The sequence below is a fragment of the Rhincodon typus genome, unplaced genomic scaffold (assembly GCF_021869965.1).
Source record: "Rhincodon typus isolate 14 unplaced genomic scaffold, sRhiTyp1.1 hic_rhity00003392, whole genome shotgun sequence".
NCBI lineage: Eukaryota > Metazoa > Chordata > Chondrichthyes > Orectolobiformes > Rhincodontidae > Rhincodon > Rhincodon typus.
In genome coordinates this window covers 1-16,475 of record NW_025969030.1, presented here as the reverse complement: position 1 = coordinate 16,475, position 16,475 = coordinate 1, and the positions used below count along the sequence as shown (strand labels likewise).

The following is a 16,475-nucleotide window of genomic DNA, read 5'->3' as shown; positions in this document are numbered from 1 at the left end:
TCAATGTAATTATGAAAATAAACCCTAGATTTAAAAATTTATCAAGTCATCCTACAATGCTGAAATTTGATAAAATATATTGCTAGTGTCACCCAAAAAATATACACACCAACTTACTGCTCATCCCTTTCTGTGAAAAAAGGCAGCTGGGGAAAGTTGTAGTAGCTTCTTTTTATTACGTCACAACCAATATCATTAAATTTGAACTCATGAAAAAAGTAAAGTAATTTCATGATATGAGAAGAGCAATATGTCGCAAACTATTGGTTCCGAATTTGTTTTTACCTGCCCTGCCAAATCATCTTTTTCTTTATCCAACTGAGAAAGTCGAAGTCCAAGCTTACATCGTGTTTTCAATTCTTCCTCCCACAGTTGATGAGAATCTTTCACACTTTGTGATAACATAGTTTGTTTTTGCACCTAATCAAATATGCATAACAGGAACACAACAAGAAAGATGTAAATTCTTTACCCTCTATACACAAGATCATCAGTTCATTACATATTAGAGATGACATTGACAATCTGTATTTAAAGAGTCAAAAGCAAGAGACACTGTGAAAGCTTTCATAGAATAAGATCTAAAGGTTTCAAGATATTCTCATGCATATTCTCTTAGAAGTCTGAGAAATTCATTTTTAGAAGATATTAAAATATAGCACAGAAACTATATTAGTATAAGATATAATTATTCTAGCTAAGAAATAAAATCAGTCATTTTAAGCTGATATTGGTTGGCTCACTGAGCTAGTTCATTGTTTTTCCACAGACGTTTCACTACCCTGCTGGGTAACACCATCAGTGCAGCCTCCGATGAAGCACTGTTATGTTTTCCCGCCTGTTATTTGAACTCTGGAGTCCGTTGAGCTGGATTACCTCACTTCCGGTTTTCCTTCGCAGTGGAGTGTAAATGGGGTCGAGCTCTATGTGTTTGTTGATGCCTTTCTTCGTGGAGTACCATGCTTCTAGGAATTCCCATGCTTGTCTCTGCTTTGCTTGTCCCAGAATCTTGGTGTTGTCCCAGTCGAATTGGTGGTTCTCATTATCGCACTCCACCGCGAAGGAAAACTGGAAGTGAGGTAATCCAGCTCAACGGACTCCAGAGTTCAAATAACCGGAGGGAAAACATAACAGTGCTTCATCAGAGGCTGCACTGATGAGGTTACCCAGCAGGGTAATGAAATGTCTGCGGAAAAACAACAAACCAGCTCAGCCAGCCAACTAACCACAACATCCACAACCCGAGCTACAAATCTATTCTAAAACCTTAGAGTCATTTTAAGTGTTAATGAAGAGATAATGACGAGCTGTGCTGTTTTGGTTGCAGGACTAAATATATCAAGATTACACTGTAAAGGAAATATCAGACCTCCTGACCGAGTTGATCTTCCAAGTTAACCTTTACCCCTTGTAAACTTGTTATCAAGTCTTCTAGACGAGTGCGGACCTGTTGAAATAACATTGGAATAAATAACATCATTTCCTGCCTGATTATCATCCATTTGCAAGCAAAGGAATGAAAACTACCGCCCCTAAATTTAGGATCACTGCAAAATAACAAGGCCTTAAGTAAAGACTTGATAGTCAAGGGAAAGAAAATGCCTTGGGATTCCCCAGGGAAAGGTACTGAAAATAAAACAGAAAAGGTATAAAGCTATGCATTGAAAAAAACTTAACTGGTGAATCTTCAATGCAACAGTAACATGTGAACAGGGCATAAAGTACTGCACATTCCAGTGACATGCTGTGATAATTCAACATTCTTCTTCCCCAGACTTCAAATTAAAAGAATTTCATGCAAAATATCAGCTTAATAATACAAAATGTTACAATTTGTATCGGTTATCCTCAGAAACAGTGAATGTAGTGCTCAATTGTTGGTTGCATTTATGTGTATACCCAAGCCCACAAAGAACAATGAACTATGACCTGTAGGTCAATGTGACTGGTTTAACTAATAGATGAAATGTTACCTTGGATTCCCTTTTGTATACTAGTTTGCTTTTCATTTTCAGTCTACACCACTGTCAGAAACAATACGAACAAGTCTCTTCCTGTCCAATGGCAAATCTTCTTGTGGTGATACATGAAAACTAGGTCCCTTGCGACTTCCGGCTAAAGCTTTAGAAGAACCTGGAGGAGACTTGGGCCCCCAAACAAGCAGCAATCAAGCACGCTGACAGGTGAACACACCAAACTCCCAGCTATAGGTGAATAGCTCCACAGCTCTGTAGATACCTCAGGAGATTAGAGGCTAAGGGAGTAAATCCTAATCCAAAAAAAAAAATTGTACTGGAGTCCAAAGGCAAACCGATATCAAACCATGCCATCTTTCCAGCAACTCCTGCAATCAATCTAGTGTTAAATGTGGTGGAACTGAAGTTTATGTTTCTTTGGAACAACCATTGAGGTTGGAAGGAGGAATATGATGTTATGCAGTCCAGCATCTCCATAAAGTTTGCCCAAGCTTTTGTCCAAAACACCATAAGATCTAACAGCAGACTGAGACCATTCAGCCCATCGAGTTTGCTCAGCCATTTCATCATGGCTGATGTTTCTCAACCCCATTCTCCAGCTTTCTCCCATAACCCTTGATTCCCTATCCAGTTCTGTCTTAAATACACTCAATGACTTGGCCGCCACAACCCTCTGCGGTAATGAGTTCCACAGACTCACCACCCTCTGGCTGAAGAAATTCCATGTCATCTCAGATTTAAAGGGTCATCTCTTCGCTCTGAGACAGTGTCCCGGGGCCTCATGTCTCTTACTGGTGGAAAAATCTCCACAACCACTCTATCCAGGCCTTTCAGTATTCTGTAAGTTTCAATCAGATTCCCCCTCATCTTTCTAAACTCTACTGCGTACAGATCCAGAGGCCTCAACCACTCCTCATATGACGAGCACTTCATCCCGAGGTCATTCTTGTAAAACTCCTTTGGACCCCTTCCAATGCCAGCACATCTCTCCTTAGATATAGGGCCCAAAGCTGCTCACAATATTCCAAATACAGTCCGATCAGAGCCTTATTCAACCTCAGCAGTACATCTCTGCTCTTGTTTTCTAGCCCTCTTGAAAGGAATGCCAACATTGCATTTGCCTTCCTGACCACCAACTGAACCTGCACGTTAACCTTAACAGAATCTTGAACTGGGACTCAAGTCCCTTTGCGCTTCAGATTTCCAAAGCCTTTCCCAGTTTAGAAAAAAGTCTATGCCTCTGTTCATCCTGCCAAAATGTATAACCTCACACTTTGCCAATGTATTCAGTCTGCCACTTCTTTGCCTACTTGCCTAGCATATCCAAGTCCTTCCGCAGCCTCACCACTTCCTCCCCTTATCTGTACCATCATCTTTGTATTATCTGCAAACGTAGTAACAATGCTCGCAGTTCCTTTGTCCAGATATTTTATACATTAACAGAGTAGATGTGGTCCCAACAGTGACCCCTTCAGAATCCACTAGTTACTGGCTCCCATCCTGAAAAAGACCCCTTCATCCCTACTCTCTGCCTTCTACTAGTCAGCCAATCCTCTATCTATACCAGTACCTTGCCCCTAACACCATGGGCTCTTTAGGAGTTTCCTGTGCAGCACCTTGTGAAAGGCCTTCTGTCTAGGCTAGACATCCCAGGATTGCTACAAAGGCAATAATTTCACCACCTTAATCTGGCCTGAGGTCAAACTTAGGTCCGAGAAGTAAAACAACAATGCTTTAGGATGTGGCAGTGTATGGTTGCTGGTGCATTTTCATTTTCTAAAAGTATTATGTTTTGGAAAAAAAAGTGCTTATACCAAGGGAAAAAAATATGAATTGGAAAAAGTTTTGAAGAAAAGCATTTAAAAGCCATTTTTCCCTTGATTAAAGGGATTTCATCGAGGATTACCCTATGGACATTAAGTGGCATCAGTGACCAGGGCTTACCTCAGCAGCAGTATGCTATAAGAAACTCCAAAACCAGTCTAAAGTAACTTAAAGGTTAGGAACCAACAGTTTGAAAAAAGGAACAAGGAGTTAGTTTGCAAGGAAATTGGAATTAATTTAAATGATGCCAAGCTAGCTAACATATCCAGGACATAGCTAGTTAAAGGATGAGTTGTAACTTATGAATGTCTATATATAGCTTAAGAAAGTTGCTGCCAGACTGTAGAGCTGTAGATGATCAGCATTAACAAGCTTAACAAAAGTACACACTGTTTAGCTATGCAAGCTTCAGACGGCTTAATCATCGAACCAAGAAGGTTGAATGACTTCATGCGATCTGGAACTATTGGTTTGGAGATCAATATAGCTGCCACAAATAAATGCAGTGGCATGAAAATGATTTCTTAAGTCTTGTTCAGTGTAAATAAAACAAATTATGATTATAGCACACAAGATGACCCTTTGGCGTTTTGCATCCGTGGCACTAATTTGTTAGAGCAATTCAAAATTAACTGCACTGCGCATTTCACTTCTCATGTACATGTAGTTTAGGTAACAGAGAAGGTTCTACAAGTGATTTCAACAGTTAGTTTGCAGCTTGCTTTCAAAACTCCTTAGTATCATATGAACATTTGCAAATAAACCATTTGCTCATAAGGAGGAAACCACAAAGTCCAAAAGCACCAAATCAAAAATCTCATGAGATATTTGATTCAGATCTGGAATACTAAATAAGTGAAAAGCTACTCAACAATCCAAGAAAATCTAAACTGGTTCACAAAACGTTGCTCTGAATCATTCTCCAGTAATTGAAATCTCAACCCTGAGTGTTGCTTAAAATATTTGAATATCTCTGTTAAAGCTTGTCCTTACAGTGAAGTATTGTTGCATGCAGCATCTAAACTGGGGAACTCACCTGAATGTTGCACCAAGTCAGAAGCAGTGAGTGTGGGCTCTGGGGAAGAGTAGGCAAAATTGTGGGGTGGGGTTGGGGTGGGGTGGTGGAGAAGAGGAGAGGAGATGACAAATTTGGGGTGGGGTGCGACTGGACAAAGTGGGGGCAGAAAAAAAGAGGCCAAGGCTAGTTGGAAGTAAGGATGGCTATGTGAAGCAGGGTAGATCAAGGAAAGGTTCATAGAAGGAGGCGTGCATTAAAGAAAGCGGCGGGTAACCAATACTTGGTCGGCTGGATTTGTCACGACTGACTCAACAGACTACAGACTACAGTATCCATGAGTACAACGCCAATTACCCCATTCAACAGTCCAATACCCTACCATTTCTCTTAACTTACTGAGCTTAATAATGTTCTCATGGCTTAAACTTTTATTCATTTACTGATTGTTGGTATTGTTGGCTATGCCAGCATAATTTCCCTCAAGGAGGCGGTGGTGAGCTGCCTTTTTAAGCTGGTGCAGTGCTTGGGGTGCAGGCACACAAGTCCCAAGTCAGAACATATGGGACTTGAAGGGGAACATGTTCACAAGCATCTGCTGCTTTTTCCTGCTGGTGGAGCAGCTTTGGTGAGCTACCATTGGGAATCTTGTCGAGGAAATGCACGACTAACGTTAAGCATCAGTGGTGGATGCAGTGAATGTTGAAGGCAGCCGACAGTGTGCTAATCAAGTGGGTTGCTTTGTCCTGATGGTATGGAGCTTGTTAGAGTTGCACCCAACCAGGCACCATAGCAAACATAAAAGCCACCACTAAATAAAGATTGGGAACCTAATCCATAAATCCAACCAGTCAAACTGTAAAAATTCCAGTTATCCGCTATCATCCATTCCATTGTCTCCCTAACTTTCATTTTTTTTTTCTCTCTGGGCTCCATTTCTGCCTATCTGCTCATTTCCTCCCCCACTCCCCCTACCCCTACCTTTACCTTAAGCATAAATACCACCTTTTCCCAGCTACGGTCAGTTCTGAAGAAGGGGCACTGGACTCAAAACATTAACTCTGCTTTCTATTCTCAGATGCTGCCAGACCTGCTGAGTCTCTATAGTAATTTCTGTTTTTGTTTCAGATTTCTACATCCGCAGATCTTTGTTTTAGTTTAGGACAGAATAATAAGTTGGTAAAGGTGGCATTTGGGATGCTTTCCTTCACTGGGTGAAGTACTGATTTCAAGAGTAGGTGTGTAGTAGCTGAAGTTTTGAGTACATTTCTGATCACATTATAGGAAGTACATCATTAATCCAGTGAGGGTACAGAGGAGTTTTACAAGAATGTTCCCAGGGCTTGAAAATTACAGCTATGAGAAAAGATTCGATACACTGTGGTTGTTTTCTTTAGAAAAGGAGGGGCTGAGGGGTGATTTAATTGAATTAATAAAAATAATGACAGACTTGAATAGAGTGGGCAGGTAAGGTTAGTTTTCCTAAAGGAAATTTCAATTGCCAGGGACCACAGAATTAAGGAGATTGGTAGAAGGATTAGAGGGGACATGAAGAAAATCCTTTTCACACACACGGTGACCGATGCATGGAATTCACTGCCCAGTTTGCTTGTTGAGGTGAAAACCCTCAAGTCCTTTCAAAGAAACCATACATTTGATGCATGGTGACCTGTAAGATGAAGGGTCAGGACCATGTAAGACGGATTTAAAATTTAATTAACTTTTGTCTTCACCTGGTCCATCCGACTCTTTCCTTACTCAACTCCTCTTTCTTAATTTCTGTTTATCGGCTGTTGAAACAGATCAATCTAAAGATAGACATACGTACTGATGCAGTATCTTGAAGTTCTTTCTCCATTAGTTCAGACTTGTTTGCCTGCTGTTTTGCGACAGACTCCAATTTTGCATTTTCAATCTCTAATCTGAAACAACAGGGTTAGGAAGTTGGTCACATTTTAGTTACTTCATCAATTTTTAAGTTTGTGAAATAAGAATGCTCAAAATGAAAGTGTGCAAAAGTCCCATCACTCGATTAATAAGAAATACCTTAGAGCTAGAAGAGGTAGGTGAGGTCCTAAACAAATACTGTGTGTCGGTATTCACCAGAGAAGGAATTGGTGGAGGATGATCTCAGGGAAGGACTGTTGAGTTTCTAAGCCAAGTTGCTATTAAAAAGGAAGTGATGTTGTGTGTCTTAAAAAGTATTAAGTTAGATAAGTCCCTGGGTCCTGATGGGACCTATCCTAGAATATTGAGGGAGGCAAGAGAACAAATTGCTGAAGCATTGACAGACATCTTTGAATCCTCTCTGGCCACATGTGAGGTCCTAGAGGACTGGAGAATAGCCAATACTGTCTCACTGTTTAAGGGTAGCAGGGATAATCCTGGAAAGGACAGGCCTGTGAGTCTCACATTAGTGGTCAGGAAATTATTGGAAAAGATTCTCAGAGACAAGATCTACATGCAACTTAGAAGCAAATGGACTGATTAGTGATAGACAGCATGGTTTTGTGTGCTGGAGGTCATGCCTCACTCACTTGGTGAGGTTTTTTTGAGGAAGTGACGAAGATGATAGATAAGGGAAAGGCTGTGGAAGGATGCTTTTCGGAATGGAGGGCTGTGATTAATGGTGTTCTACAGGGATCAGTGCTGGGACCTCCACTATTCGTGATCTACATAAATGGAGGAAAACGTAGCTGATCTAATTAGTAAGTTTGCAGACAATACAAACACTGGAGGAGTTGCAGGAAGTGAAGAGGATTGTCAGAAGACAGAGCAGGATATAGATCAGTCGGAGGCATGGGCAGAAAAATGGCAGATGGAATTTAATCCGGACAAATGAGAGCTGATGCATTTTGGAAAGTCAAGTGTGAAGTTATATGGTGAATGGCAGAACCCTTAGGAGTGTTGATATGTGGAGGGATCTGGTGTTCAGGTTCACAGGGGTATTGAGTACAAGAATAGACAAGTTATGCTACAGCTTTGCAGAACTTTAGTTCGGCCACACTTGGAATATTGCGTACAGTTCTAGTCACCACACTACCAGAATGATGTGGATGCTTTGGACAGGGTACAGAAAAGGTTTACCAGGATGTTGCTTGATATGGGGATTTTAGCTATGAAGGAAGTTTGAATAGATTGGGTTTGTTTACACTCGAATGCAGGAGGTCGCTGGGTGACCTAATAGAAGTTTATAAGATTGCGGATGGCATAGATACAGTTGAAAGTATGAGGCTTCCCCCGCCCCCCCTCCCCCCCTCCCCCCACCTCCAAGGTGGAGGGGTCAGTTACTAGTGGACACAGGTTCGGGTTGGGGGGGGGGGGAGGGGGTGTGGTGGTGGTGGAAGTTTTAAAGAAAATCGGTGAGGCAAGTTTTTCCACACAAAGGGTGGTGTGTGCCTGGAACGCATTGCCACAGGTGGTACTGGATGCAGCAGAACAACAGCAGCACTCAAGAGCACCTGGATGAATACATGAATAGGAAGGGAGTGGAGGGATATAAATCCAGTAAGCGAAGACAGAATGGAAGGGCAAAATGTGTCAGCATAGGCTTGGAGGGCCAAAGGGCCCGTTCCTGTGCTGTATTGTTCTTTGTTCTAACATAAGAAATAGCAGCAAGGACAGGGCATATGGCACCTCAGGCCTGCTCAACTATCAGATAAAATCATGGCTGATCTGATTATGGTCTTATTTTGTTGTTCTGCCTGACCCCACAACCTCAGCTCCCTTACAGATCAAAAGTCTAACTCATTGTTGAATATATGCAATGACACAGTCTCCACTGCTTTTTGGGGTAGAGAATTCCAGAGACGACAACTTTGCGAAAAGATATCCCTTCTCACCCACCTGTGCTCCCTAGTTCTAGATTCCCCGATGAGGGGAAACATTCTTTTTGCATCTATTATATCAAATACGTTTAGATAATTTTAATGAAAAACACAAGATTCTATCATTATTCTAAACTCCAGTGAGTATGGGCCCAATCTACTCAACCTTTCCTCATAAAATAATCATCTCATCACAGGAATCAACCTAGTGAACTTTCTCCTTACTGCTTCTAATGCAAGTATATCCCGACTCAAGCAAACTGGTCGGGCCCACAGATCGAATTAATTACCAGTGTAAATTCACTATTTGTGTGCTTTAGAAAGGCTCTTAAAATTAAGAAATTTTGGGCACAGGGACACTAATATCCAGCTTTTAGAGACATTTACATTCCTTCTAATTTACTAGAAGGCTGCACTTTTATCTAGTTAATAAACAGCTTTGTACAGTTTTCAGAATTAATTTTCAGTTCTTTAAAATAGGGTTAGTCACAGCTGATTAACTAGACACTGATTAAAAATACTTTAGATGAAACTGATATTCAATTGTATTGATAACTATGCTAGTTTACTAAATTTAAACACATCAATTCATATTTCTGAAAACAAAATACACATCTTTTGAAAATTACATTCTAAAGCCTTTTGCAATTGTGCTTATTCATGAAAGACTCTATATCTGACATGTAAACGCATTGGAGTGGAAGCTTGAGCTAAAAAGTTCATCTGAAAACCAGCGTAACGTACAGTGAAAATTGCATCGACATCACCAACTGTGCCCAATAAGGGAATTGGTCCAAGCTGTTTATTAGACTGAACAATGCAGTCACAGATTGAAGTCCTTTCTCCAATTTTATGACATCAAAATTGCCAACAATTACCGTTGTACATGTTCTTCAAGTTGCTTTGCAGCTTCCTTTGTCTGTGAAGAAGTTGACAAAACATCTTGCATTTTCTGAGAAGCAGCAATTAAATCACGTTCTTTATCATCCAGTGTATTCTGTAGGAGCTGGATTTTCCTCTCTGACTGTATGCACCTATCTTGCATGCCCTGCAGCTGTATGGTAAAAATGTGATAATTTAGTGTAAATATCCTACTTCATCACAAAAAAAAACTTCTGTAAAATCTTTACTTGTGTTTTGGGCAACATGTTAAACAGTTTGCTGGCTTCAACTTTGCATTTATTAGTGTTATGAGAGTTTATTCATTTATAGCATGCAGGACCTTTAAAATAGTTTGCAATAACACTCAAGCAAGTTAACTAAATAGGGCTGAGTTGTGCTCAGTATGTGGGAACTTTTGTGTTCTTGCTTTTTTTTTTATTCGTTCACAAGATGTAGGGATTGTTGGCTAGACCAGATTTATTGCCCACCATTAGTTACCTTGGAAAAGGTTGTGAACTGCCTTCTTGAACTACTGCAGACTTTGAAGTGTAGGGACACCAATAGTGCTGGTTAGGAAGGATGTTCCAGAATTTTATCCAGTGACAGTGAAGGAACAGTGATATAGTTCCAAGTCAGGATAACTTGTGGTTTGTAGGGGAACTAGTAGGTGGTGGTTTTCCAAGTTGCTGCTATCCTTGTCCTTCTAAGTAATAAAAGTCAGGGATTTGGAAGTGTTTAAAGCATCTTTGTGCAACATGCTGATGACAAAGAATCAAGAGCTCCCTCTTATAAGAGAATTCGTGTTAAACATTTACATTAGAAAAGTTACAAGTTTCTGGATTTCCACCTAGAGTATATTTGCAGCTTTACAAAAAAAAAAATGGTGGCCATTCTTACATACTGAACATTAATCTGATTCCTAATGAAATATGTTGATAGATCTTGTGGACTGCTCTCAGTTGGATATTCTGAAATTATTTTAATAAAAAGCAATTTCAAAATAATCTGATGAGCAGTTGGATTACACAATTACTGTAGGAATCTTTCACATTTATTTTCATTTTAGTTTATTGCTTGATGTTCATATTTACCTCGATTTTAAGCTTCTCCAATTGGTTCTGCAAACGTGTTTTCTCTTCCTCAGTTTCATTGCGATAGCGTGTAGTTACTTCCAGTGAGGCCTCTGACATTGAAAGTTTCTTTAGTGCATCAGCAAGCTCTTGTTGAAGCTGCCTCAATGTAGTCTAAAGAAGAATGTTTTCAGTGATTAGCAGAACACAAAAACAAACTTTATCAATGAAACATGTTTAACTTAGAAATGTGTTGCAAGGTGCTTTGAGGGGCATAATTAGGCACAAATGGGTTCTGACATGCAGCAAGACATATTAGGAAAAATGATGAAACCTTGGTTAAAGAGTAGGATTTTATGGGCAACTTTAAAAGGTAAAGCAGAGGGCTTAGGGAGGAACTTCTGAGGGGGAGGTCTATGTTGCTGAAGGTAGACCACCAACTGTGTACAAGGTGTTGGTTGGGCAGGAGGGAACAAAACAGGAAAGTCCACATATTGGCAAATTTGGTGAGAGGCGCTGAAGGACGGGGTGGGATTAAAGATAGGAAGAAGTCCCACCATGAAGGAAGCTTAAAAAAATGATGATTGTTAATATAGTAGTACCTTGTGATTGTAATTGTGATAAGCATGTTTGGGAGGAACAGAAGACTTTGGAACTATTGCCCCAAAAGCTGTTTACCTCAAGGTTTTTCATCACATCTATATGAGATTGGTAGACGTAATTAGTCAATGTCCTGACTTTCATTCTGTCATGCAATTATTAGGAAAGCAAATAGTGGACCAGATTTCTTCACCTAGCAATTCCCATATTCCGATGTAATTCAACTCAGGGACTAGGAGCTAAACTAAGTCCACAAGATCATAATGCGTGAGCAACACTTAATACAGGATGAAATACGAGCATCAGAATTTTGCACAAGTTGAATTAGAGGACATGAATAGTAAGGAATCATTGCCGTTATCAGTCGTTCCTTGATTTGAAGAGGAAACCTACTCAAGGTCACAAGTTTCTGCCACAGTCTTCAATTGATTTTCAGGCTGACTCTTGACCCACGTATCTTGAGGCAGGATATCTCATGAGGTCAGGGGATCTGGAGTCACCTTTCCATTTCTTTCCTGTTCTGCCACTACCCTGACTCATCATTAAAATGATTAATGATGGAGCTTGATGGGCAAATGGTGCTGCATTTCCAGGAAAGCTTCACGAGTCTTTGAAGTGATTTCTTTAGCCTTGCTTGGAGGGCTGGACAATTGAGAGTTGAGAAAACAGGATTTGGCAGAAGAAATGCTTTTTGGTCACTCAGATGCACTATTTGATGTACAGAAGTTTATTTTGCAGGAGTTTTACCTGAACGTTGAGGAGCTGACTTCAACAGGACACTAACGTTTGTTTAACAGTATTCCCACTGAATCTGGGTGATGCAGCAGAAGCAATACTGATTGAATTTTTCTAATGCTTTTGTTAGCATCCAGGTTTCATTGTAGTACATGAGGGTGGTGATGACAAATGTTATACCAACTAGGATTTTTGTAAGCAAGGTATGATGGTGAATAATGATAGTTTTGTCAGTGATCAAGGACAGAAGGATCATGGAAGATTAGGTTGATGGGTTATCTACGAATGCGAGTAGAAGAGTTTATATAGAATAATAATTTTGGAATGCAGTTCATTCACAGGATCGAGGTCAAAGTGTTGAAGTGGGGATAGTAAGCATCATGAATGTTTAGTTGTTCAACTGACAGGCTTAGGGACTTTGGTAAGAGGCAAGTTGTTGCTACCTTTGGTCAAAAGCAGAAAATCAACACAATCAACTATGATGAGATCATGAATGGCAGCAGCCTTGTTTGTCAGTAACCAGATATTGTTTGACACTGCTGTAGAGCATTGTCCAAAGCTCGTGGTGGGAACATTGAGCAAGACGGTAAGGAGGCTGATAAAGACCTCTAGGTGGGAAAGTTATTGGGCGAACAGGATGGGCTCAGTTAGGGTTTCTGCTCACCTGGAAACAAGAAGTGTTCATTAGCCTAAATGCTATCTTTTCCTAGCTAAATTCAGTTCTGAAGAAGTCACTGTACTTGAAAGGTTGACACTGTTTTCTCTCTACAGTTGCTGTAAGATCTGCTGGGGTTCTCCAGCAATTTCTGTTTTTGTTTCAGATTTACAGCATCCACATTTTTCCCCCAATAGGATGATATGTGATGTGGAGGGATGGTCTTATCAGCAAGGGCTAAAGTCATTGGAGTTTAGAAGAATGAGAGGTGATTTCATTGAAACATATAGAATTCCTAAGGGGTTTGACAGAGTAAATACTGAGAGGATGTTTCCCCTAATGTGACAGCCTAGGGCACAGTCTTAAATTGGCATCCTTTTATTCTCAGATGGAGATAAAGAGGAACTTTTCTCTTATAAGGTTGACTGCCTTTGAACTCCTTGCCACAGAGTTGTAGGGCAGAGTCCTTCTATATATTTAAGGCTGAGATGGATAGATCTTGATCAGTAGGAGAATCAAGGGTTACAAGGAAAAGACAGGAAGGTAGACATGAGCAATGTCAGATTATCCATGATGCTAATGAATGGGTGGGCAGGCTTGAGGGGCTAAATGGCCTACTTGTGTCCCTATTCCTTATGGTCTTATCGCTACATGCAGTGATTATTTGTTGTAAAGTTCTGAGAGGCATTCTGTATTTAGGGAAATACGTGTCCTATAAATTGAAGATATAAAGAAGGAAAATTAATTTGAAAGCTAACATCACACATACCATTATTAAACTTAGATTATTTAAAATAATTACTATGAAACACAACAGTAGACTCCTAACGGCAGACCAAAATGTATCTAGCCACCTACTCCAAAAACATATTGTCCCTTATTTATTTTATCAAACATCTATTGTGAGAAGTTTTACTTTCATCATTAGCAGTAAGCTAGCAGAGTCAGTGTTAGAGAATTGAATTTAAAATTCAAATTGAGAGAAACAAAGTCTAATTAGTTATTGAAATCTTAATTACTACAGTACCTCTCTCTCTATCTTCTCATTTTCAAACTTGCAGATTTGTTCTCTTTGTTCAATGGTCTTGCTCACTAGTTCCTTATTCCTCTCTTCCACTAAACATATCTGCCGTTCGCTATCTCTTCGAAGTTTAGAAAATATGTCACTGAAGCGGTCCTGAACATCAGTGACTGCTTTTTCCTTCATGATACCTTTGTTCTGTGCATCTTCAAGCTGCTGCCGCAATAGCATAATTTCGCTTTGCGCTTGTGCCAATCTCTCTTGCATAGACTCCTGACGAACTGTAAATTTGCTTATCTGTTCTTTTTGCAGTTGACTGGTGTGTTCTAGGTCATTTATGCGAGCCTGAGACTGATTCAAGTTCCTCTGAACACTCTCCAACATTAGGTTTTTTTCAGCAAGAGAAAGTGTTGCACGATGAAGTTCACTATCTAACTTATTGGCCTTTGCTTCCTCTTTACTTAATTTCTGTGACAAGCCGTTATTAGTCTCACGGAGACTGGAAATTTCATAGTTCCGTTTTTCATCTGAATGGTGCCATTCATCATGCTCCCTTTGAAGAATTTGTTCAGACTCACATTTAGCTGCCTGACTCCGTTCTAATTCTTTAAGTGCTATACTTAACTGTGAACGGACAGCTTCCATTTCAGTCTCCAGTTTTTCTTTGTTTTGTTTCTCATGTTCAAGTTTGGAAGTTAACATTGAGATTTCAGTCTTCAATGAATTCAATTGACTATTATATTGTAAAGCGGTGTGAGTTAAAGCTTCTTCGTTAAACTTCAAATCCTTTTTTGTATCATCTAGTTTTTCTTTCAAAGCCTCAATCTGCTCCAAATACTTTGCCTGTTCTTCCTGATTCCGTTCACGGACACGATCCAATTCAAGTTTAAGTACAGTAATTTCATCTTGTAGTGAATGATTTTGTTGCATCACATCTTTTTCGTTGTCATTAACATCACAAAGGTGAGCAACAACCTTCAAGACACAGAAAAATGACATTGAATAAAGTTTACAATGGCAAGAAGCTGCTATCAACATGACAACATGAATTCAACAAACTTTTAGTTTAAGCAGGTAGAAAATCATCCATCCTTTTTAATTTTCTTCAGTCCATTGATTTAAAATCAATCAGTATTACTTTGTAGCCAATCTCTCAAACGTGTATAGAAATAATCCATAATGCATTTCTCTTTGATGATATAGTGCAGCAATATATTAACACACTGGCTAGTGTTTTTTTTTAAACAGGATCTGTACATGCAACAATCTTCATTACATCACATCACTTCATTACATCACTTAAAAAAATCTAACAGGATGAAGATGTCTACACAGAGAAATATCAAAAGTTTGTAATTGAGGACATGAAGATACTTTTCGCAAAATATTGGCTGAAAAGAACTGGTGGCAACGTATGTTACCTGGAGGTCATATAACAAAACTCTACATACACTTATAAAAACAGGAAAGATTTGTTGCTACACTGAGCAAGAAAGTTAATAATAACAATAGCGAGACAAATAACAACATTTAAATGGACTACAGAATAATCTAATGTACAAACTACCAAAAATTTATATATGAATATATAGAATAATAAATTATGTTCCAAATTTTAAATTTTATTAGACTTGAATTCAGTCTTTGCAACTGAATTGTGGTTGATTTGTTACAACTCATCAGAATGTTGTCATGTTACCTTTTGTTGAAACTTTCTCAAAAACAATGAAGCAAATTGCTCTACACTTAAAATACCCTACAGATGGCAACAGTAGATTGCTTTTCTAAGGTGTACAATTAATACAGGTAGTCCAAGGGTTGCAAATGGATTCAGTTACCGAGTTTGCTAGCAAGTCAATTTGTATGCAAGTTGGAGCAATGCAAGGCAATACAAAGGAGCCACCCATTAGTACAGGAAATGTTCATATGTTGGGTCTTTAGAATTACATCCATGCAGAAGATCGCGCTCGTTAAGTACGAGTGTATTCGTAAATCGGGGACCCCCAGTACTTTTCCTATGGAGAGAAACAAACTCGAAACATTAACTTTGTCCAACACTCCACAGATGGTGCCAGACCTGCTGAGTTCCTCCAGCACTTTCGGATTTACTTCAGGTTTCCAGCATCTGCAATAAGTTAAAATTGAAGTTCCTAGAAATTTGAATTTCTTAGATTATAGTACAGTATTTATAGAGGTCAGATGCTTGAGAAATAGAACTTATTGTTCTCACCACTTGCATTTGCACAAGCATGTGAAATTTTTAGATCATCTGTGGTCATTATTTACATACCTCTGCATTTTTTAATGCTTTCTTGTCCTCCTTTTCTACTTCATGATTTCTGTGAAGATGGTTGTTGAGGATTTCTCTATGAACAGACTGTTCCCGGTTGAATTGCTGCTGTAATTCATTACGATCTTCATGAAGCTAAACATATTAAACAAAGTTTAATTAATCTGTTCTTACAAAAATTATTTCAGGATTAATAACTTAAATAGGGTTCCGTATTTTTTAGGCACATGACACTGAACAAATTTTACTTCTGTTGCAATTATTTGTTTCTATAATGCATATATTTTACAAATATAAGTTTTTGCTTTAAAAAAGACAATATAACTATTTGATTGGGAATTAAAGTGTCAAATGCAAGATAAATAGAAACAACTGATCGAGAAAATAATAATTCTGAAATAAGCACAAATATAGCAAAAAATGTTCATTTCATTTCAACAATAGAAGGCAGAACACAATGGATGAACAATCTTTTGTATGGATAACAGGTTTAAAGTTATTATAATATAGAATTTGGATTACTCATAGTTCCGAGGGAGGGAGAAGGGAGGGAGAAGGGAGGGAGAAGGGAGGGAGAAGG

The 16,475-nt window shown here is 39.1% G+C and overlaps 1 protein-coding gene across 1 annotated transcript; it reads right to left on the bottom strand.

The window, feature by feature from the left end:
- Positions 1 to 261: 261 nt before the first annotated feature.
- On the bottom strand, positions 262 to 16,030 carry LOC125481742 (ankyrin repeat domain-containing protein 26-like; the record flags this gene model as incomplete). Its single annotated transcript, XM_048593647.1, has 7 exons — positions 262 to 420; positions 1,370 to 1,447; positions 6,644 to 6,737; positions 9,521 to 9,696; positions 10,616 to 10,768; positions 13,612 to 14,580; positions 15,896 to 16,030. Coding segments are annotated over 7 exons (1,764 nt in total), but the record flags the coding sequence as incomplete, so codon positions are not given.
- Positions 16,031 to 16,475: the final 445 nt, after the last annotated feature.